At 37.6% G+C, this 24,942-nt stretch overlaps 2 protein-coding genes across 3 annotated transcripts in view; one reads left to right on the plus strand and one right to left on the minus strand.

Moving 5' to 3' along the window:
* Positions 1-17,804, minus strand: part of GAS2 (growth arrest specific 2) — a 167,064-nt gene extending 149,260 nt beyond the window's left edge. The window contains exons 1-2 of one of the 2 annotated variants that reach the window (XM_047776127.1): positions 17,484-17,804; positions 13,368-13,536 (exon numbers count right to left, since the gene is read on the minus strand). The gene's annotated coding sequence lies outside the window, so the exon portion shown is untranslated. Of the gene's footprint in view, positions 1-13,367; positions 13,537-17,363 lie in introns of both variants that reach the window. The other variant, XM_047776124.1, reaches the window with a different exon arrangement.
* Positions 17,712-19,444, plus strand: FANCF (FA complementation group F). Its single transcript, XM_047776123.1, has one exon. The coding sequence runs from the start codon at positions 17,718-17,720 to the stop codon at positions 18,846-18,848; it is 1,131 nt and encodes a 376-aa protein (XP_047632079.1). The 5' UTR covers positions 17,712-17,717; the 3' UTR covers positions 18,849-19,444.
* Positions 19,445-24,942: the final 5,498 nt, after the last annotated feature.

Consider the following 24,942-nt stretch of genomic DNA (forward strand, 5'->3'; position numbering starts at 1 on the left):
ACACACACAAATATATATATTTCCCTTTCTTGTACTGGAAAGTATAATACAGTGAAGTTTGATTGTTTGTTTTTACGCTGTCTTGACCCAGTTTTGAGGCCCTGGGTAGTCTGATTACTTCCCCTCCCGAAGCAGCCAGTTAAGCTTTTACCCTGACTACTGCCCTTATTGGGCTAACTCTGAACCACAGTGCACTTGCCCTAATCTCCATGGGGCCAAGAATCAGAACTAGGACCCAGTGCCTGGGGGTACACAAAAATTGCAAATTAGCAGTGTTCAGGGAGCAAAAACTAACTAAAGCTACCAGTTAGCCGAACAGAGGCTGTCCCTACAGATCCAGTTTGCTGTCTCAGGGTAAAACGGCTTTTATGGCTCTGCCTGGCAGCCTTCTCTCATTTGGTGCTAGAACAGAGTTGTGACTTTCACCCTTCCAAGTGTCAGTGTGTTTTGATGTGTCCTGCCATGAAAAGAATCTTTGTTTTATAAAACAGGAAGGAAGGGATGGCAAACTGTTTTCATCCTGACACCTTCCCTTGCTTCACCTTATCCACACTTCTAGAATTCCTCTCTTCTTATCTGATCCTAGATTCTCTCTGCTTCCTTGTCCTTTCTCTCTTATAACATTCCTCTCTCCTATCTTCTGTCTATAGAAATATAATCATCATAATTCCCTGTGCTCATGAATTTCTATAAATTGGCTCAAAATACTTTGTAAAAGTTAAAACAAAAAAAAGATATGAGTAAAATATATTAAAACTTTAATAGAGTAAAATTGAAAATGCTGGGCACAGAGTATAAAAGTTTGAAGGTGTTACACAAAATAATGACAGATACCATTAGTGGGAGAATAATAAACAATACTTCTTCATGATAGCCGTTGTATCTTGAACTACCTTTGACTATTTCCACCATCAGCAAATTTCTCTAACTCACACACCTTATGGCTTATGAATAAAGTCAGGAGATGATTTTCATTTGTTAATACAGCTTTACTACTTGGTTGTGGATTTGTCAAAGCATAAAGTTTACTTCTAGTTGCTTTTTATTTAAGCTTTTTTTTAAATACCAGTAATTCCTTATAGTTTACCTGGATTATATACTGTTCTTTTCTCCAATATGTGAACACTATTTTATTTTATCTTATCTTATCTTATCTAGTCAGATTCATTTCCGCTGTGCCATAACGGGAACTCCTGAACACATTATTTTAACATTCAATTTCTCCTTTACACAATTCTGTTTTATTTTTTCTTTCTTTTTTTCACATCAGTCCTCTTTGTGTCATCAGATACTATTTTCATCGTTCTGTGCCTTAGGTGGATAATTGGGGCTAGTGTCTGTCATCTGCTGAATTCAGAATAGTGAAGGAGGTTACTCAACTGTTTTCGTTAATGATGCATGGTGCTGCAACTCATAAAGAGATGATGAAAAGCTTCAAGTTTCAGAAAATACAGCCAAGTTAAAATCCAAAAAATATATAAGCCAAGAATCAGAAGAGACATCAGCAACAGGTACATGATATAGTTTTATAGTCTATAGACATTACAGTTGTGATTGAAATAAAAATTTTCCAATTTGTTTTGAAGCACTTTTAGTTCCTGTCCATTAATAACTTTGATATACAGTTTTATTCAGGTAATATGACACCAAATAAAGATATTTTACTTTTTAGTAAATACGACTGTTTCTCTGAAACAGCAGGAAGAAAGTATGAACCAAGCAGCACAGGAAGTACAAAGATACTACAGACATAATGTTTACTTAATATACTTCCTCAGACATATTAAATAATTTATAAAATATCATACACTCACAGTCCCAAATATTGCACTAAGTTTGCTAATTAAATTTTAATATTTAGTCTTAAATATATGTTCTACAGACATAGAAGGTAAGGGAAATAAGGCTAGACTCTGCATCAAGAAAATATAGGATTTACATCTTCTGGTATGGTTTAATTTCTTTGCCAAGCGGCAGAGGAACCATTTATGAGGCTTTCCAGATGTACATTAATTTTTTCTCATTGAGACAGACTATATAAGTGGAACCAAATTATGTATGGGAATTATACAGATGTCTTTGTAAATAGAGACATTAATTTTTTCTAAAACAAAATACAACTTCCACAATTTCAACAAAGTGCAGTAATTGTTGCTTTTGTTCTTGTTTTTCAATTTTAGAATTAGAGTGGATGGAGATGCTGATAATGTTTCTGGTACACTTCTTGCCATATCACAAACTTACCTCAGAGTATTTCCTATTTTTTTTTAACTTTTAGGAAATCTTTATTAAGTACCTAAGATGGGTACTGTAGGAATACAAAGATGAATTAGACACACTATTTTCCTTGAAGAATTTTCCATTGGTGAAGGAAACAGACATATGAAGAATTAACTTAGCTCAGAATAAGTGCTAAATATAGATACGAATAATGCAGAAAAGACCAAAGGAGTGAAAGATCAGCATGTCCCTGAAATCAGGGTTGGTAAGGTGGTGACCTTACCCACCTGGGTGACCCCAAGGATAAGGTAGGGGAGTTCAGCCAAGGCATGCAAGTGAGAAATGATACAGTCTTCAGGGAATGCGAGGTAGTCTGTAGAGCCTGGGGATTCAGACGATAGAGGGTAGCAATAGGCATGAAGCTATGATCAGATTTTAGATGATCATGAATATCACACTAAGAAGACTGGAGTCAATAGCATAATTCAACTTTCAATACAATAAATACTCTAAAATGTTTGGTTATTAATTCAGGTGTAAGCATCATACAATTACATTTTTTTCTCTAATGAAAATTATCATTTTCTAATCACAACTAGTTATACAGCTCTAACCGTAACTCTTTATGATCTATCTTCTAGTTTGATAATAAAGATTCAAGGAGATACTTCATATTAGGAAGAAATATCCTTTATTAGAAAAAAATAGATAGAAGGTATCAAGATGGCAGAGGAGTAAGATGTGACACTCACCTTCTCCCACAAACACATCAAAAAAAAAAAAAAATCAATAGGAGTTCCTGTCATGGCTCAGAGGTAACAAACCCAACTAGTATCCGTGAGGACTCAGGTTCAATCCCTGGCCTCGCTCAGTGGGTTAAGGATCCAGTGTTGCCATGAGCTACGGCGTAAGTCACAGGTGTGGTTCAGATTTGGAGTTGCTATGGCCATGGCAGAGGCCAGCAACTATATCTCTGACTTGACCCCTAGCCTGGGAATTTCCATGTGCCACGAGTGTGGCCCTAAAAAGACACACACACACAAAATCTACATGTGGAACGATTTGTACAGAACATCTACTGAACACTGGCAGAAGACCTTAAATCTCCAAAAAGAACAAGAAACCCTCCACATAATTGGGTAGAACAAAAGGGGAAAAAAAAGAGAGAAAGAGAGAAAAGGAATCAGGATAGGATTAGCACTCCTGAGAGGGAGCTGTGAAAGAGGAAAGGGACCCACACCCTGGGAAGCCACCTAACCAAGGGGCAATCAGCCAAGATGGAGGGACCTCAAAGTCTCAGAGAAAAGCACAGCAACTGGACTGAGGAGGACAAAGCAGAGAAAGAGCTACACAGACCATCGTTACTACTGTCCCCTAGACACCACAGCCTGAGACGCCTGAGCAGGGGCTGGGCACTGAGAATCAGACTCCAGAGGTCAGTTGAGGGGAGGGGACTAAAGTTGGCTGTGTGGAGATGGCCTAAGGGGCTAGGGAGCAGTGCAGCATGGGCTGGGGAATGGAGTGCCACTGCTAAGGGAACCCAGGAGGAAGTCTGGCCCTACAGGAAAACCAAGCCGCCACTGTTGGGGAGGGCGAGAGGCGGAGGGGCAGACCATCACAGGAATATCTTTCCCTATGCAAGCACAGACTCTCAAAGTACAGGGCACCTCTGGCACAGGCTACAGGTGGCTGGGCATCTCTTGCATGGGGTAAGGGCAGCAGGGCACCTCTTGCACAGGCTAAGCGTGACATGGCACCTCTTGTGTGGTCTACAGGCAGCGGGGGCAAAGCACAGCAGTCATCTCAGACACCAGCACCACTAAAGGATCCTCGAAGAGGCACCACCTGCAGCCCCAGTCACCTCTGAGGTTGGCACAGAGGAGGGCCCTACAACTGAGCACCAACCATCATTGCTCTCACACCCCTGGGAATGCACATACCTTGCTTTTGCTACTGCCAAATGCTCTCGGTGCTGCCTACAATTGCTGAAAGATCATTGCCACATCCCAGGACCCTGCAACTGGGAGCAGCCTGCATCACCTCCCCATGGGTTCTTGCCACTGTCAAGGGGCCATTAACCAGGCACTGGCTACTAGCCCTGCCCATTGCCTCCATCTCCCTGAAAGCACACACTGAACCCTATCAAGGGGATAACAGCCTGCACACACTGAAGAAAAAGACACCAAGCAGCTCTCATGCCAAAAATCAATAGTAAGCCCTCACGAAATATCCAGGAGTGCTCTCACTTATAAATAGCCCTCCAAAATTACAGTAGTTATTTTCTCTAAACTCGCAGAATAAGAAAAATATAAGCAAAATGTAGAAGCTCAGGAACCATCCCCAGTTAAAAGAACAGAAAAATTCACCTGAAGGAGCAAATAATGAAACAGATCTTGCAGTCTAACAGACATCAGTTCATAAAGGAAACTGCAAAAATACTGAAGGAATTAAGAGCAAATATGAAGGACTTAAGAGTGAATTTGTACAGTAATGCAGATTACTTTAGAAAGGAACTAAAAATATAAGGAGGAGCCAAGAAAAATTAGAAAATTCATTTGCAGAGATGCAAGCTGAGTTAAAGGCACTGAAGAGCAGAATGAATAATACAGAGTGATGAATTAGTGACCTGGAAGATAGAATAATGGAAATTACCCAATCGGGACAGCAGACAGAAAATCAAATGAAGAAACATTAAAGCATTATAAAAGACCTATGGGATACTATATACCAGGCCAATCTATGCATGATTCTAGAAGGAGAAGAAAAAGAAAAGGGGATTGAAAGTATATTTGAAGAAATTATGTCTGAAAACTTTCCAAATCTAAAAGAAACAGATATCAAGATATAGGAAGCACAGAGGGCCCCAAACAAGTTGAACCCAAACAGGCCCACATCAAGACATGTAATAATAAAAAAGGCAAAAGTTAAAGAGAGGATTCTAAAGGTAGCAAGAGAAAAACAGAGTTAATTATAAGGGAACCCCCATAAGCTTATCAGCTCATTTCTCTACAGAAACACTAAAGGCCAGAAGAGAGTGGCAAGATATATTCAAAGTTCTAAAAGGGAGAAATTTGCAGTCTAGAATACTCTACCCAGCAAGAATATCATTTAAATATAGAAGGAGAAGTAGAGAATTTCTCCAACAAACAAAAACTAAAAGAGTACAGCAATACTAAATTAATTCTATAAGAAATGCTGAAAGGGCTCCTCTAATTAAAAACAAAGTAAGAAGAAATAGGATGGAGGAAATCACGATTGGAAAGCAATCATTTAAATAAGCCAGTATACAGATCTAAAAGGAAAAAAAGAAAAACTATTGTAAAAGTGACAATAAAAACAAGGAACAGCAAAAGGACAAACATGAAGATGTTAAAAAAGAATTTCAAAATCATAAAATGGGAGTTCCCGTCGAAGCGCAGTGGTTAACGAATCCGACTAGGAACCATGAGGTTGCGGGTTCGGTCCCCGCCCTTGCTCAGTGGGTTGCCGTGAGCTGTGGTGTAGGTTGCAGACACGGCTCGGATCCCGAGTTGCTGTGGCTCTGGCGTAGGCCGGTGGCTACAGCTCCGATTCGACCCCTAGCCTGGGAACCTCCATATGCCGCGGGAGCGGCCCAAGAAATAACAACAACAACAACAACAAGACAAAAAAAAATACCATTAAGATATAGTCATCCTATTCAAAAAGGTAAGCTGGAGCTAAGATGCACAAATTTACCTGAAAATATAATTGGCTTGTGTGCTTTTGCCCTTTTTGTGGAGGAAGGACTCTGCATAATGAACCTGGACTACTGACTGTAGCCTTTGTGGCAGCAGTGTAACTAGCTTGGGGATGGACCCAGTTGGTTCATGTCATTAAATATGTGGATCATAAAAGGAACCTAACTTCATCTACTGAAAGGCAGTAAGCAGTGAATGACAAATTAACAATCCAACCACAAGTGTTAAAAGAATCTGGAAGAGAAACAGATCACTTTCAGCTGGAATTATCAGGAAAGTCTCATAAAAAAGGTAGGATGTGTTTGGGTTTGTAGTCTAGAAGGAAGTTTCATGTGAGGCAAAAGGGAAGACAATGATTCCAGGTGCAAGAAACATTACATACGGCAGTTGAGAAAGGAAAGACCAAGATTGTTTTGGGCTAGAAATAAAATTAGTTTAGTAAAATTAGACAAGAGGTGGATTTTTAAGGAAACATCATAAAATAAAGCCTGAATGTACTTCTGACTATTCTGAACTCCTCTACTACACAAAATGTTAGCTCCTTTTTGCTGAGTGCTTTGTATTATGTGGAGCTATGAGTCTTATTCTGATCATATATAGAAACAAATGAAAGTAGAAATAATAAAAAAAAAACAGAAAGAAGGAAGGAAGGAAGACAAAAGGAAAGAGGGAAGGAAGGAGGAGATTTTGGAATAAGAAAGCAAACTTGAAAGTGTGCAAATACTACTTAACTAAGCCACTTACCATGGGTAGTACATAAAAGTAGGTTTTTAATTTCTGGATTACTGTCTAAAAGAGATGCTGTACAAAAACAATTTAACGTAGTTAGTCAGAGGTCTTATGACTCTGTTTCCAAAATATCCCACCTTCCCCAAAATAGAATTTTCCTTTGGCAGTTTGATTGTTTCTTTGAATGCTGTGCCAGCAGTCCTTCCAACGTTCTATCATCTGGGTTTCAGATTAATACTCATAGTTTATGTTCCTCAACCATATACCTAATGAGATTACAAAATTCAAGAACACATAGATTTAAAGTTGAAAATACTTGGCCTGCTAGAATTGAGTGCTAGATTTAGTGTACTCTAGGCTCTAAGAAATAGAGAAGAATAAGGGGAAATCTGGCAGCTAGTACAGGCCTTAAAAGTTAAACTGATCTTAAAGCACACTATAGATGTATTCAGTCATTCTGTTAAAATCAACTTTAGCATTCCCTCCTTTTTATTAAAATCTGTAAACAAACTTAGTAAAATCATCACATTGGATGGCTAGTGAAGAATGTGATATTAACTTTATTTATTTCTTGTTATACAGAACTGCAAATATGAACTGATATTCCAGTTGGGCAGAGGATAAGAACACAAAACTGTTTTTTCTCACTAGATGAATAAAATCAAATGAGTACTGTTTTCAACAACCAAGAACAGAAAACTTTATTTTAACTAGAAAAAGTTAAGAATGTTATACTTTAAAAATTATAATTTTTACTAACAAAACTTTTTACTCTAAAATTCGACATTCTTTATTTGCTTAAATTACAATGTTGATCGCCATCCCTGACTTTATTTCAATAACATTATTCGGGAAAATATTTCTCTGAAAATTTTCTCAATAATTCCCATTACACAGTCAAATTGAATCTGCTATATATATGTGTATATACATCTATTTTTAATCTTGACTTTATTGTTATCACTACCTTCCTCCTTCCACCCTACAATTCCCTCAGTAATTTTGTCTTATTCTGAACTCTTGGCATTTTCTAACATGCTGAGCTGGCCAAAGGGTACCAAAATGTCTTCAGATGGATCCAGATTCTGTCAAGATCCTGGTAACACAGAAGTTGCTGGGTTCGGTGCATTCCCTCCTCTATCTCTAGTATCAATAAAACATACAAATACAAACATTATGCAAACTAGGGGAAAGGTGAAGATTTACCATATTCTAAGGTAATAACAAACAGGGGGTTTTAACCCACTGTATCTGTTTAAAAGTAGGAATATGCAAACTTAGAAAGTTACAACATTCATTAATCCACTCAAAAAAACAAAGGGAAAAGAAATATTAATTATGGCACTTTTGCTTTCAACACCTCTCTCTCCCCAAGTGGAGTGTTTCCTTCAAATCTGATGGCATATTCCCTTTAAAATCTTCCTTTACGCTTAAAATTTGGTAACTGATAAAAACATTACCAAAAGAATTTTTACGTTCCCATAAAATGTCTCTGTGATATTGTGAATTTCATTTTAATCACTTATTTGGCTTATTTCAGCCAGTTTATTTTGAAATGCTAGGAATCTTTGGGGAAAATATTCCTTGACATTAATGGTATTAACAGACTAGCCCAATCTAAGAACTAAGATTAGGTCTGGAAGTTATTAAAAACAAAAAAAAGCTTCTTAATACCTTTTCCACCATATTTGCTACTCAGTGAAGGAATATTAATAAGGAAAATCAATTCATCTATCACCATTCTAAGCAAAGCTTAAAATGAGTTTACATGTACATATGCATTTGTTACACATGACTATTTTTCTTTGCTTTCCATTTCCTCAGCTTTATTTTTTTATACATATATATAAATTCTCTTAGGACATTTCTGGTTATATGTCTGGAAACTTCAGCCATCTAGAAAAAAAGAAGGTCGGGAATAATGAAAAAAATGTGCTGAAAGAATTCACATAAAAGTTTTGGAGACCCGAAAATGGGAACAACAGATACTTAAAAAGTTATTGAATCAGGAAAAAAAGGCCTTCCTGGCAGGTACTTATATAGCAATATACCGATAACTGTGGGATAAAAATAAAGGCATCCAGACATCATTACAGAGCTCTTCTCCATGAAATCAAACTTCCAATTGAAAGGTTAAGAGAGATTTTGATTCGTATTTTTTTCTTTGTGGTTTAGATGTTAGAAAAAAAATCATCAGTTGTAAAAAAAAAAAAAGGAAATCTTAAAAGTAAATTTAGTTGAAGCATTTTCTTAGTAATTTTATCCCATTTACTTTTATGTAAACACACACATATACACAGAGGAGGGTGTATACTCTGTGTATTGATATATAATATCAAAATAACATATTAGATGTTCAATTCATCATTATACCTTATATATAGTATTTTTCAATAGGTGTCCAAGCAGTAAAAAAACATAAAAATGATAAAAGTCAGAGGAGTTTCTTCCAGTGGGATTAATTCAAGTATTTAAATAGTTTGACTATTAGCAATCCAAGAAGTATCAGGTTAAATGTTAAGATTCTGGGAACTGAATTAGAGATTATTTAAGGAAGGGGAGACATTCTTGTTTAAATTCTTCCTTTTGCATAATTCAATCCATGTTGTTAATAATTATCATGCAACTAAGATGTCTTCTGAAGTTATCGTAGTATTCACTCATTACTAATAAACTATTCTAGAATCTAGTATGCTAATCGAGGGGATCCTGAAAAGTGTGAGGTGGGACTGTAATCTGGGATTAAAAAACAAATTCATGAGAGTTTCTGCTGAGACATGCTTTGCTCTCAGATTTTTTTTTTCTCCTTTGCAATTACAGGTATTAGTTAAAATCAATACCAATCCATGTTTCATTCCAAAGGTAAACAGACTTCACTTAATCACTTCAATGAGAATATGCAGAGTAACTTTGATTCTTCTCTCCATTTGGATCTCAAGATTCTTCTTTCAGAAGGAATTTTCCAATCTGAGCACCACTCACTCCCCACCCCTCCTTAATGTTTTCTCTGCCACATCCTTAATGAAATTATCATTTTGTGCACCTGGACTACTGTGCTATTTCTCTCGTGGACCCCCATCTCTAGCCATTTGTCACCTCTGGTAACAACCAATTCTCCACACTGCTTTATAACAGATATGACTGTGTCATTCTTGTGCTCCAAAACTGTCAGTAGTAGCTGAATGCCAATTGAACAGACTCTATTCTTCACTGCAGTGTTCCCAGATCTTCACAATTTTGAGTCCATCTACAAACTCTTCTACCATTTTCCACACATGAGACAGATTACCAGAATTAAAGATTGCATAGATTTATAATCTCTTTTATCTAGCTATAGAGATATGTATATATCTGCATATGAATACCTACACACACACATATAATTTCTAAAGTAGGTGTCTAAGATAATAATTGCAAACTTAAAAATTTTTCCAAATTAAGAAAACACAAAATTGTCATTTAATATCACCTTTACTTTATTAAAGAAATACTTTTTATTTTCACTTAAATTAATTATGTTTATGAAAACATTTCACATTGTTCTGTCATCTATTCTTCATATATCACTGTAATACTGATTACTCTCACAGACTGGCAGGAGTGTCTGGCAATGACAGGTACTTGGGAATCACTGCACTAGATTACTCATCATTCCCTAAACACATACTGATTGATAATATTATGACTCACAGACTTATATTAATTATGAGAATGGTTAAAAACTCAGATGACTATGTCAGTCATGGTCTTGGCAGGAAACCAGCAGAGTCTGCAGGGATTTTAATGGTAATTTAACAGAGCTACATCTGCAGAAGCAAGGCCAGGATTAAGGAAATCAACAAGGTATGTCAGGGCATCCAAGGATTAGTAGCAGCAGGAAGGCCCTAGGGCTGCAGGGAGTAATAATTGGTATCAGAAGCTCAGGGAGGCCTCACGGAATTTTTAAATGAAAGAACCAGAATCCTACGGCCTTAGCAAAGAAAGAAAAACCCTATGTCTCTCTTCTCTTTCTGACTGCTAACCTCTCATTGGTTGATTTAGCAGCCAGCCAGAGGGCAAGGGAACAAGACCGACAGAGTCAAAAGGGATCAGGCCAGTCCTCTGTGCAGAACAGGGAAAAGAAGGGAGACATGGATGGGGTGACACGGGAAGGACAAATGGAGAATAACTAGCCAACTAACTTTCTTCCTTTCCTATGTGTAGAAACTTAAGGCAGGCTAACTGGATTACAGTGCCCTTTCTTTTGCCCCTCTCCCTTTGCTAACTGTATTAAAATGCCCATGTCAGAGCTGTGCTTTCCAATCTTTTTTACATTATGGCACTCAGCAGTTGAAGAGAATGTGGGATGCATACAAACAGTCTCCAATTTACAGTGTTTCTACTTATGATTTTTCCACTTTACAATGATGCAAAAGTAACATGCATTCAGTAGGTTGGTATTTTGAATGCTGATCTTTTCCCAGGCTAGAGATATGTGGTCTGGTACTCTCTCGTGATGCTGGGCAGGGCAGTGAACAGTCAGCCATGTGATCAACCAGGGTCAACCCCCAATATACTGACAACTATTCTGATTTTCATTTTAAGTATAGTATTCAATAAATTTCATGAGATAGTTAATACTTTATTAGAGAATAGGCTTTGTGTTAGATAATTTGGCTCAACTATAGGCTAATCTAAGTGTTCTGAGCACATTTAGGTGAGGCTAAGCTATAATGTTTCATAGGGTTAGGAGCATTAAGTGCATTTTTGACTTAAGACATTTTCAGCTTATGATGAGTTTACTGGGACATAACCCCATAAGTTAAGGAAGACTTGGTGAAAAAAATATGTTTCGTCATCTCTTTGTACATTACTTCAAATAAAGCTGTTTCTACATATTAAATTTATATGAAACTTCCCAACATCTAAAACTGAATTTTTAAAGAGAAAAATTAAGCTTGCTTTCATACATTTTTTTTTTTGTCTTTTTAGGGCCACACCCACAGCGTATAGAGGTTCCCAGGCTAGGGGTTGAATGGAGCTATAGCTGCCAGCCTACACCACAGCTACAGCAATGCCAGATCTGAGACGTGTCTGCAACCTACACCACAGCTCACAGCAACACTGGATCCTTAACCCACTGAGCGAGGCCAGGGATCGAACCTGCAACCTCATGATTACTAGTCAGGTTCATTTCTGCTGCGCCATAATGGGAACTCCCATAAATTTTTTAATATTGTTTTTCACGTTTGAAATGGACAGTCTCAATTCCTGAGCAAGACCTTAACAAAGCTCTCTTAATGTTTTTGAGTCACCACTGACTAGAAATGCTGTTGATAAAATAGGTAAAACCGTGTATACGGCCTTTTAAAATTTATAAGGAATGAGATTATATTTTAAGAAAAGCTCTTTTTTCCATTCCTTATAAAGGGAGTATAATGTCAAATATTACTATGATAATGGAAATGAATTTCAAATCCAAAAGAAAAAAATTCAAATCAGGAATTCCAAAGTATTCATGAAGTTCTAATATTCAAAATACACATGCATTGTTAGAGCAGTCCTTTTGCTGCTAGTTTTGAGGCCACGTAAAGTCACATCCACTGTAAATGGAAAGGAATATCTCAAATTTGTGAAAACAGAGATTTGGAGCTGTCATCTAGATCTGTGCCCAGAGGGAAATCCCATCCTTTAATCCTTCTTCCAACACCTTCCTCTGAACCAGGGTTTGCCCTATCCTTCTGGACATCTGGAACTCTTCCATTCACTTCTTGATGGGTTGCAATGCATACTTACTCTAGTCACTGAGTAGATCCCCAGGTGGCAGAGAATGTCCAAAGAAGGACTGAAGGATGGGTTATCAGAGCTCTCACTATCTCAGTAATGACTCCAGCCTCCCAAACTTCACTCATATGCCCCAAGGCCAAAGATGATCAATATTTCAGACATACAATCATAACCTTTCCTTCTGTACACTGATTGGGAAGCTCAAGACCCAGAAAAACATTTGCTTTGTTATAGTCAGTAGCCAATCCGAAAACTTTTTTTTTTTTTTTGTCTTTTTAGGGATGCAACTGCAGCATACAGAGGTTCCCAGCTAGGGGCTGAATCAGAGCTGTAGCTGCTGGCCTACCCAGCCACAGCAATGCTAGATGTGAGCCATGTACGTGACCTATGCCATAGGTCACGGCAACGCCGGATCTTTAACCCACTGAGTGAGGCCAGGGATTGAACCCACATCCTCATGGATACTAGTCAAATTCATTTCCACAGCGCCATGACAGGAACGCTCTGAAAACAATTCTTAAGACTAAAAAAAAAAAATCACTTTTTTTTTCTATCTGGTATAGAAACAATATTTTTAAGATTTGATATTAGGTTTTACAGTTTAATCAGGAACTCAACATAGAATGCAAGACAAGGCCATTTGTTCCTGGAAACTTAATTGTCAGATTTTCCTATACATGTCTAATTCTCTGTCCATTACAATTCATTTGATGATTTTCTCCCTCCATAAGGAAAACAAGGAAAAGGAAGAAATTTGTATTTTATAGAAGTAACTCCCACTAAGATCTATAGCCACCTATGAGAAAGACAGTTTGCACTGTCACAAAAAAATGACAAATATCTGCAGTTTCTATAAAAAATTTCTCTTCAAAAGTTGTGCCAGCGATGCTATTAATTGCTGCTACTAAAGAACACAGAGAGACTTACACTTACCCCGGTCTTGAATGAGGTAATGGAGTCAGGATCAGGTATAATCATTGCCCATAATATTTGCCTTCAGAGTGATGGTAAAAAAGTGAAAGCATTTTCCTTCCATGAAGTAGGTTGTGGGATGTGATAAAGCCCTCTAGGTCTTCTCTGCCTGAAGATGTAGAGTCCAGGTCTGCTTGTTCATGTAGAAAAAAATATTATTTCAATAAGCAAAAGGCTGAAATTAGAATGCTAATATGCTAATGATATATATTATTGTTTGGAGTAAAATAAAGGTACATCAAAATACTGTTTTCATTGGTCTCTCAGTTCCATAGCATATCTTAAAATAACCAGAAAATTAGAACTTAGAGCAAGAAATCAACTCATTTCTTCAAGTCTTTTATATATATATATATACATATATACATATATACATATATATACATATATATACACACACATATATATATATAATGATTTTTATTTTTTTCCACTACAGCTGGTTTACAGTGTTCTGTCAATTTTCTACTGTACAGCATGGTGACCCAGTTACACACACGTATACATTCTTTTTTCTCAAATTATTATGCTCCATCATTCTTCAAGTCTTCAAGTCTTAATAGTCCATTGGAAAAGACTGTACTAGAAATCTCTCAGGACCAAGAGTAAATATTGTAGCATCAAGCTGCATGTTTCTTTTCTAAAATTTTTTCCACCTCTCCCCATACAGTGTTGGCAGTTGCTCCTTTATATTAGGGAGAAGTTCAATTTGGAGAATACACAGGAAGATGTATACTTCGGAGGCTTATATAATTAGCAACAACAACAGTAGCCAGTGTTTATTGAGTGTTTATACGTACCACATACCACACAGCTTTTTGAAGGGCTTTTAATAGTTGGGTGTAATTAATTGAAAACAACAGAAAATAAAACTGAAACTGGCAAGAAAAAAAAGTTGGGAATATATAGGGTTATAATCTTAAATAGGCTTAGTTTGAGAGTTGTCTTAATTCAACACATTCCTTGTGATTCTGAGAATCTACTGGCTCTGGAAAGTAGAGGACTATGGCACCTTCATTTAAATATATGACAACATCAAGAGGAAGAAACTATCTCTTAAGTATGCTTTATACCCAGCTTACATACATCCACACTGTCTATTACAGCTATCTCTTCACATTGGTCAGTTTATTGTCTACCAACTCTGAAGAGTAAGGGGAAGTAATCATCTAGGCCTAACTGATTGGAATTGATTCACCTAACCATTTCTGAACAAATTTCTGTCATTAGGAAATGATATACATCAATAGGCTTAAGATGGTGTTCCTAAATTAATTACTGAATTAACAGAGGGGGTGGATTAACTCATGTTGGCTCAAATTGGCCTAGCCCCTGAGCTGAGCTGGAGTCTGTAGTCCAAACTGCATCATTATTATGCAAAGAGAGTGGGGGTGATGATAAAATGGATATTAAAAGACAACCTATAACATCAAGAATGGCATTTCACCTTTATTGTCTCATTTAATCCTCACTAGTACCCTATGAGGTAGGCTCTTTGTGAAAGTCTCTTTTTCTGATCCTTAGTTATTTAGGATGTTTAACTCCTATGGCTTGACTGATATCATAAAGAAATCTTCTGAAGCTTGGCCTGCCAGTCTCTCTCCTAATTTACTACATCCTGGAGACTTAGGGATCATAACCAAGACATGGGAGATTGGTACTGGTATTTGTAGCACACACTATACACGTTAACATCCTTATGTTTCACCTTGTTATTTTTCTCACTCGAATTTTCCTGTATTCCATGGTTGTTAAAACCATTTAAGGCCTAAACAAAGCATCAATCCTTTGTAAAGCCCTCCTAGACTTCTCCCATCAATTTACATCTGGTCTCTCATAGCATCATTCTCAGAATTTTTTTAAACATATAAAATCTGATTTGCATTACAGTTAAGTGTTTTTGTTCCCCTTCCATCTTTGCCTCAAGAATATTGGTTTCTTGAAGTGAAGTTCCTTGCCATAATCATCTTTCAATCCCTAGTACTTTTTTTTTTTTTTTTTTGTCTTTTTGCCATTTCTTTGGGCCGCTCCCGCGGCATATAGAGGTTCCCAGGCTAGGGGCCGAATCGGAGCTGTAGCTGCCAGCCTATGCCAGAGCCACAGCAACGCAGGATCCGAGCTGTGTCTGCGTCCTACACCACAGCTCACAGCAACGCCGGATCATTAACCCACTGAGCAAGCGCAGGGATCGAACCTGCAACTTCATGGTTCCTAGTCAGATTCGTTAACCACTGCGCCATGACGTGAACTCCCCTAGTACTTTTCATAGCGTATAAGCTTAATTTTGTCAATTAAATGAAACAGAGAAGCTCCAAACCCTATGCTTTTCTTTCTTCTAACAGGAAAACCTCACAGACATTGTTTTATGAAAATAAGCAAAAGTGTATTATGTATAAATGTGTATGTTATAACGCCCAAGCAAGGATTTAAATAAAATTTTATTTAATTTATTTATTTATTTTTTTTTGCTATTTCTTTGGGCCGCTCCCTGCGGCATATGGAGGTTCCCTGGCTAGGGGTCCAATCGGAGCTGTAGCCACCAGCCTACGCCAGAGCCACAGCAACGCGGGATCCGAGCCACCTCTGCAACCTACACCACAGCTCACGGCAACGCCGGATCGTCAACCCACTGAACAAGGGCAGGGACCGAACCCGCAACCTCATGGTTCCTAGTCGGATTCGTTAACCACTGCGCTACAACGGGAACTCCTAAATAAAATTTTAAGTAAGTGGGACTATCTCAAGCTAAAGTTAATCTGCATAATTCTTGTCATAAGTTCTCACTCCCATCCTGAAATGAAGGCACTTTTTTTGGACTTTGTCACCTTCTGAATGGATTGGGCTCTCTCAACTCAGTTACCTGCAAATTAACTGTTTCCTTGGCCTTTAAAACTTTTTTCAATGCTCATCTTTGAGCTTTCAGATGAAACAGTTTCTTAAAGAGACCTTCCCCATCACCTAAGTTTTGGAGAGCAGCCTTCATTATAGCCTATCACATTTGAGAGTATTTGTTTAATTTCTTCCTTAAATGCTAGGAAATGAACTCCTCCACTAGCACAAGGACTCCATTTCCTTATTTACCACTAAATTCCTAGTATCTTACACTATGTAACATAGTAAATAATATAAGAATAAATAAATGAATAAATTAATGAAGGAAGAACAATTTTTACAAGTAGACTGCACATTTGGCTCAAAGTTTCTAGTAGCCAAGACGAAGAAAAAAATCAAATAACCACTTTAGGATCAAATAAGAGTTTAAGCTAACTGATTAATATAAACTACTAAAACTGAATTAACGGCATAAACACCACTGCTTCATTTATTCATTTATTAAAAAAAATGAATAAACGAAAAATGACTCTCCCTCTGTTCAATTTCTTTCTATTCCCCTTTTTTGTTAAAGCAAAACAGAACAAAAAAACAGTTCTGACTACTTTTGCCCGGTGTCTTTAGGACTGGAAACAAATTCAGCTCAAAAGTGTCATCAACTTCAGAGTATTAGAAATTGTTACGGGTTTGGACAAAGAAACTCCTAGAAGTTGGCAGATAAATATTTGTAGAATACACAAATGAATGAATAATTCAGACGACATTCCAGAAATGGGTTCTTCTTGCCCCTCCCCCTGCCCCCAATCTTTAGAAAAGCATTTGTTTCTGTTTTATGCTCTTAAATGCTGGTTAGTTCAACTGTTCATTTTGAGAAATGAGTCAATTAAGCTATTTTGCCTTGAAAATTACAAAAATAAAAAAAATTGTGCAACTTTGAAATAAAAATTTAAGTTCCTTTAGTATTTTAATAATGTACCTTAAGTATCCATTAACCTCGGATTCAAGTTCTAATAATTAAAGGAAATGTCAAGGCCCATATTTCAACACAGTGCCTGGTATAAGTTAACTGGAGGTCAGTAGCTTTCTACTAAAATAAACTAAAAATTTCATTTAATATTTTCTTACATGTAACGGCATGTCGCTGGCTTTACCCAATTATGATAAGCCTTAACACAGATTCGCCCACGCAAAACTCAGGAAATTTCTACTACAGATTATTTCCAAAGCGAAAGGAAGCACGGAGACCTCTGTGACTAGCAGCATGTTGCAGGTGACTCCCGGAATTCTCGCTAGCATGCCCGCCTTCTAGTCACCCTTCCGTGTTGGTTCGTCAAAAGCCGTGACGAAAGTAGAAGCTTTTTTTCCGGCTCAAATTTCCCGGAGTGCAGGTACCCGGATTTAAGCCGCTATCAGATTGACAGGCACTTCACCCAATAGCCTTGTAGAGAGGCGTATCATTTCACCAGCGTGCCAATCAGCATGCAGAGAGTCGCCGTCTCCAGGGTGCAGGCGGAAGTAATGCGCGTCCCCATGGAATCGCTCGTAGAGCACCTGGAGCGCTTCTCTGAGGTTCTGGCTGTCTCCCGCACTTCCCATGTCAGCAGCTGGGACCCCGCGACCGTGCGCAGGGCCTTACAGTGGGCTCACTACCTGCGCCACGTCTACAGGCGCTTTGGCCGCCATGTCCGCATTCGCACTGCTCTGGAACAGCGACTGCAAAACCAGTGGAAGCAGGAGGGCGACTCTGGGCCCGCTCCAGCCCCGGGGTTGGTAAACTTCCAGGCGTTGGAGCACTGTGACCATCTGTTGTCTCTGCGACTGCTGGCGAACCGGGCTCTCGGGGATGCCGCCTTTCAGTACCTGCTGCAGCAGCTCTTTCCTGGCCCTGGTGTCCCAGACGCGGAGGAAGAGACGCTCCAAGGCAGCCTGGCCCTTCTCGCCCGCCGCCGGGCCGCTGTCCACCTGCTGCACTTCAACGCCTATAGAGAGAACCCGGTCCTTCAGGAGGACTCACTGATGAAGACCCAGGCGGAGCTGCTTCTGGAGCGTCTGCAGGAGGTGGGGGAGGGCGAAGCGCAGGGCCCTGGCAGGTTTCTCAGCAGCCTATGGGAGCGCGTTCCCCAGAACAACTTCCTGAAGGTGATAGCGGCCGCGCTCTTGCTTCCCCCGTCGTCTCCCTGGCTCCAAGGAGAGGAATTGGAACCGGGCAGCCCCAAAACACCGAGAGAGGGGGGTCAAGAGTTGCTTCATTGGCTCCTGGGGAAATCAGATGTCATGACTGCCTTTTGCCGCAGCCTCCCAGCCGAGCTTTTAACTTCGGTGGCAGGGCGTCATCCAGAGCTTTCCCGGGTCTATCTGGGTCTGCTGATAGACTGGGGTCGGCACCTGAACTATGACCTTCAGAAAGGCATTTGGTTTGGAACTGAGCCCCGCGATGTGCCGTGGGAGGAGTTGTTCAGCAGGTTTCAAAGCCTCTGTCAGGCCCCTCCACCTCTGAAAGATGAAGTTCTAACTGCCCTGAAGTCCTGTAAGGCACAAGATGGAGATTTCGAAGTCCCTGGTCTTAGCATCTGGACAGACCTGTTGTTGGCTCTTGGGAGCAGTGCATGATACTGCATTTGGGAAAAGACAAGTTTTAGGTCTCAGCCCCGGCCCGAATTCTCTGTGGGCAACTTTCTGTTATTGATTACTTGAATGCAAAATTTGGGTTTACAAAATTAAAATTCCAGTGTTCTCACCAAATCTCCTATACTTTCATGTGTCCAAAATATTATTTTAGGTGCTAATTTATAATATGTATAATACTAACTTCCAAATATGTAAAGTAACTGGCTTGTAGTGCCATGGATTTTCTGTATAGAAGCGGTAATGTTCTAAGTATTCTACCTAAAGCCATAGAATTAACAGTAGTTGCTAAGAAGGCACCTTTCTAATAATGCTGAAAAGATATGTGCTTTTCAAAGAAAAAGTAGCTTTAAAGTGACAAAACAGGACCTTTTTTTATATCATTAATGCCTTTTGTAGTTGTTTGTTTTTAAATCTCTAGAATTGAAGAGATTGCTTTTATCAATGACATGTGTTGTCAGAGTGATTTGGAAAGCCACCTGGCCTATTTGGACTTTAAACCCTGCACGTTGGCCTTGCTAACCTAATGTTTTAAACAATTAACCAGCCTCAACATGTATTAAAATTGTGTTATTCAGAAAGTGTATTTCTCATTTCTACAGATTGAAAGACCAAAGTAATTTAAAGCATTGAATTAAATATAAGAAAAAAATATTTAAAGTGTAGTAAATACAAATATATGCCTTTGGATATTAATTTAGTATTTGATAGTAAAAAAATCAAACTTCTGAATGAGTGCTGCTTCTGCCATTGACCAGGTTAATAAACTACAACCTTGGGAGTTCCTGTTGTGACGCAGCAGAAGTGAACCCGACTAGTATCCATGAGGACGGAGGTTCCATCCCTGGGATCGCTCAGTGAATTAAGGATATGGCATTGTGGTGAGCTGTGGTATAGTTTGCAGATGTGGCTCAGATTTGGCTGTAGCTATGGCCAGCAGCTGCAGCTCCTATTCAGTCCTTAGCCTGGGAACTTCCATATGCCTCAGGTTCGACCCTAAAAAGCAAGAAAATAATTAAATAAACTACAGCCTTGGTGGTACAGTATCTAGACTAAAACTGTTAAATTTCTTTTCCCTTGGTGGTTTCCCTATGGGGATCATTTAGAATTTTTTTAGTATGTGTAGGAACCTGATTTTGTCTGTTTATCCAGTTGTTCCACCACCTGCAGAGTGATCCTCAATCATCAAATGAGAGGTTTATTCAGTTTATTAGGGAGAATATTACTTTCTATTCATCAAGACATTTTTGTCCATATCCAGGTTAGTTGATTGCAAGATTCTTTGCAAAACATTGCTATTCAGAAAGTTGATCTAATTCTGGAAATGGGATTAGAGCAAAAGGAGTTGTATAATCTTGTAGATTTTTTTACTCTATTGTGAAATTTAGGCATAAACTGCTTTCCCTCTAGCAGGTACACTGTTCTAGATGATCTTGAGTTAACACTAGCAAGTTTATATTTCCTTTGGTTTGAGTCCTTTCTAGTACTAATCCATGTAAACCATCTTTTGGATTTCATTTGCTCTTTAATGCAAGAAGAAAGGCAATTTCTTTTGTCTGTTACATGAAAGTCTTTTTTCCAGAAACAACCTAATGAAGAGTTCTATCCTTGCAAGTCATAATATTGACCCATAATCCTAAATATCAGAACATCAAACTCTTTTTTTTTGTCTTTTGTCTTTTTGTTGTTGTTGTTGTTGTTGTTGCTATTTCTTGGGCCGCTCCCGCGGCATATGGAGGTCCCCAGGCTAGGGGTTGAATCGGAGCTGTAGCCACCGGCCTATGCCAGAGCCACAGCAACGTGGGATCCGAGCCGCGTCTGCAACCTACACCACAGCTCACGGCAACGCCGAATCGTTAACCCACTGAGCAAGGGCAGGGACCGAACCGGCAACCTCATGGTTCCTAGTCGGATTCGTTAACCACTGCGCCACGACGGGAACTCCAGAACATCAAACTTTAATTTTAGAGAATGATAGTTCATAAACTTATTTCCCTATTTCTGCTGTTAGATTGCACACTTTTTTTTTTTTTTAAATGGTTGTGTCTGTGGCATATGGAAGTTCCCAGGCCAGGATTGAATCTGAGTTGCAGCTGCAACCTACACCACACCTGTGGCAATGCTGTAATAAAGCACTGCAACAGGCTGGGGATCAAACCCTAGCCTCCACAATGAACTGAACCACTGCAGTTGATTCTTAACCCACTGCACCTCAGTGGGAACTCTTGCATACTCTTAAGATAAAATGATAAAAATGTTATAGGCCAGTAAAGAAAAAAATTGAAATCTATTTTTTGTCTGAAATCCATTTTTATACACTATATTTTAACTTCCACGCTATGTTCATTATATAGATAACCATATTTAATCTTCACACCAAGACCATATTATAAATCAAGATAGGAGCTAAAAGAGGTTAACTTAATGCCCGAGGGCACACAGAAAAATAAGTGCAATGGAAGCAAAAATCATATAGCTCCCTGCCTCCAGCGTAGCACAATGCCTGGCATGTGGTAAATATTCCAAATGTTTAAATAGATGAAGCCAGGATTAGAACCTTTATCTGTATTCTTTATCTTATTTTAAACAAAGCTAAAGACTTGAAAAGATGTTTTTGAGTGTAGTAATATTGTTATCACTCTAGAGTCTACATCTAGGAAGGGAGGAAAAGAGAGGAAGGAATGGGAAATTAAATAAATTCAAGACTCTCATGAGCCAGCAGATAAGATGACTTCATGTGTCTATTGTTTTCTGTTAGTATTGGTTGAGGACAAATATCTTGATGCTCTCTTACAACTTCCCTTGAGCTGGTTGTGTATTGATTATATTAGACCATATTAAATCTAAATGCTGTTGTCTATGTGCTGCTGCCCACTTAATTAAGGTTCTGACTCCAATGGAAAATGTGTAAGATTTGGCTTTGAGTAAATAAGGCTTTGCATCTGTATGGTGTCATATAGTATACAAAGTTCTACAGTTAAATCATCTTACCAGACAGAACCTCTTAATATAACTGTGAGACAGGGTAAGGTGCTGTGAACTTCAAATTTTATTAATCAAGGAGTTGAGACTCCAGGCAATGATTTATGACTCTTAGGTGGTAAAGTCAACAAGGATCTGGATATTTTCTAATTTAAATTCACTCCCCAAATCTCTTTTAGGGAAGTAGACTGGTGATTTGAAAACCAATACTGAGTTTAAACATTTATTTATTTATTTATTTATTTATTTATCTATTTATTTTTAGGGCTGCACCCACAGCATATGGAAGTTCCGCGGCTAGGAGTCAAATCAGAGCTGTAGCTGCAGGCCTGTGCCACAGCGTCAGCAACACCAGATTTGAGCTGCATCTATGACCTACACTGCAGCTCACGGTAGCGCTGGATCCTTAACCCACTGAGCAAGGCCAGGGATGAAACCCACATTCTCATGGATACTAGTCACATTCATTACCACTGAGCCATAATGGGAACACCCTGAATTAAATTTAAAAGGTATGTATCATCAGTGTGTACTCAGGGAATTGCACATGGGAGATACTATATTTGTCAAATATTATTTAAATTTGGATTCTTATCTATTACTCTAACTTTTACCTAGTTATTTCACTCTGTGAATAGGTTTGTTCATCTATAAAATAGAAAAATTCACCTTTTGAACTACTTAGCATAATTAAAAGATAAAATGATAATGCATGTGAAATTAATGTCAAAAATTATAAATAGGATGATTCATCTCTTTTCTTTAATAAATACATGTAAAAGATGATTCACACTGAATTATTATTTATGAAAAGTAACCATATACAATAAGACTAAGAAGGATATTCATCATTAAGATATGAGCATTATAATATATTCAAAAATAAAATGAGGGGTTTAATATTTGAAATAAACTTTCATTGGATAAATAATACAGTAATGACATTAAAGGAATATCCTATCACCTTGGCACTATTTTCACTTTTGTGTATTCCTTTCCATCTTTTGTTCATATGTCTGCTATTTCCATACTATAATAAATGTACAAGCCATTTCTAGATTTTTTTTCAAGTTTCTATGTTTAGTCTTTTAAAATAAGTAAAAATATGCACCTATTAGAGAGTAAGTCCTCAAAAAATGCTAGTTAAATGTTTTTCCTACATTTAATGACATGAAAATATTAAGATCTTTTTCTTCTATTATGTTAACTTTTCTAATGGTATTTTGCTATTGCATTTCAGAGACAGTCAAATGTATTAAATTTTCAATATTCAATTCAGTTGATATTTTGTTTACATTTTTTTTATTCTGAGTTTATGAGTGATATTGACCTATAATTTTTTTATTCTTATATTCTTTGTTTGAATTCAGTGTTACACTGGCCATATAGAATGAGTTAGGGCCTATTCCTCTTTTTCCTATTGTCTGGAAGAGTTTTATAAAATTGGAATGAACAATTCCTTGAGCATTTTATGGGATTATTCTGTAATAACAGTCTGAGCTTGATTTTTTTTTTCATTAGATGACTTAACTACAATTTCAGTTTACTTAATGGTTATTTGAACAAAGTTTTTTCATTTTTTTATCACTATATTTATTTTCTTACCTTTTTATCACCGTATTTTCTCACCTTTTTATCACTAGTATATCTGCAGTTCTGTTTCATTTTAACTCTTTTTTCCCCCTTTTTCTTTGCTTTTCTTTATCTTTCTCCTCAGATGTTATCTATTACATAATTTTACCCAGTGAACTAACAGTTTAGTATATCTTTTTTTCTATTTAAAACTTTTATGGCTCTTATCTATTTTCTTCTTTGCCCTATTCTGCTGTTCTTTCCTCACTTCATAAGCAAAGTCTTTTAGCTCATTTGTAACTTTTCTTTTTTATTGGGTAAGTATTTAAATTGTCCTCCAAATTTGCTGTCACGAGTCTCTTGTTTTGATATGTTAACATTTTCATTACTGTTCAGTTCTAATTATTTATAGTTTAGTCTCCATAATGATTTCTTATCTCATCTATGGATTATTTAAAATTATTTTTTAATTCCTCAATGAGTAAAGATTTAAAAAATTCTCCTTTTGTTATTCTTTTCCAAATTATTTTTAATATAGTTTATGATACTGAATTGTTGATCTTTATTGATACTTGGTTTATTGTCCAAATGGTCAATTTTTATAAATGGGCTGCATGAATATTCTTGAAAAGAATATGTTTTCTCTAAACTGGGGAAACAGAGTTCATTTTTAAAATTAACTTTGTAAACATTCTTTTTCAATTATTCTGCATATTTTCTACTCTTTTCCTGTTCGTCCGGTCAGATAAGCGAGGGAGAAGTGTTGAAATTCCCCACTATGGTCCTGGTTTGAGAAATTTTATTGATTTTTTTTTATGTATTTTGAGTAATTTTATGCCATACAGACAAATACAGCATTGTTATTATTTTTTAATGTATTTTGAGTAATTTTATGCCATACAGACAAATACAGCATTGTTATATCATCTCAGTAAATTGAACCTTTTATCTTACAGTGATTACTTCCTGCTTTAAAGTCTATTTTTTTCTATTATCATTTTTAATATGACTCGTCTTTTTTCTGCTAACCTACTTTGTGCTTTTTGTCTTGATTTTTCTGCTTCATTTTCTTTCACTGCTCTTTTTTATTTACTGAATTTTTTCTTTTTTTTTGATTGTCTTTCTATTCCATTTCTCCTTCTACTAATTGGGATGCTGGGGAAGTTCCCATTGTGGTACAGCAGAAATGAATCCGACTAGGAACCATTTGATCCCTGGCCTCATTCAGTGGGTTAAGGATCTGGCGTTGCCGTGAGCTGTGGTGTAGGGAGTAGATGTGGCTCAGATCTGTTGTTGTTGTTGCTGTGGCTGTGACTGTGGTGGGCAGCTATAGTTCTGATTAGACCCCTAGCCTGGGAACCTCCATATGCCGTGGGTGTGGCCCTAAAAAGACAAAAAAAACCTAATTGGGGTGCTGCATTCTTTACCTAAGCTTTTACTCTTGAAATTTACCATATTTAACTTAAAAATACCTAAAATTAGTTCAATACCTTCATCTTCCTTCCTAACAATGCAGTGAGTGGGC

The sequence above is a fragment of the Phacochoerus africanus genome, chromosome 4, assembly GCF_016906955.1.
Source record: "Phacochoerus africanus isolate WHEZ1 chromosome 4, ROS_Pafr_v1, whole genome shotgun sequence".
In the NCBI taxonomy this organism is placed as follows: Eukaryota; Metazoa; Chordata; class Mammalia; order Artiodactyla; family Suidae; genus Phacochoerus; species Phacochoerus africanus.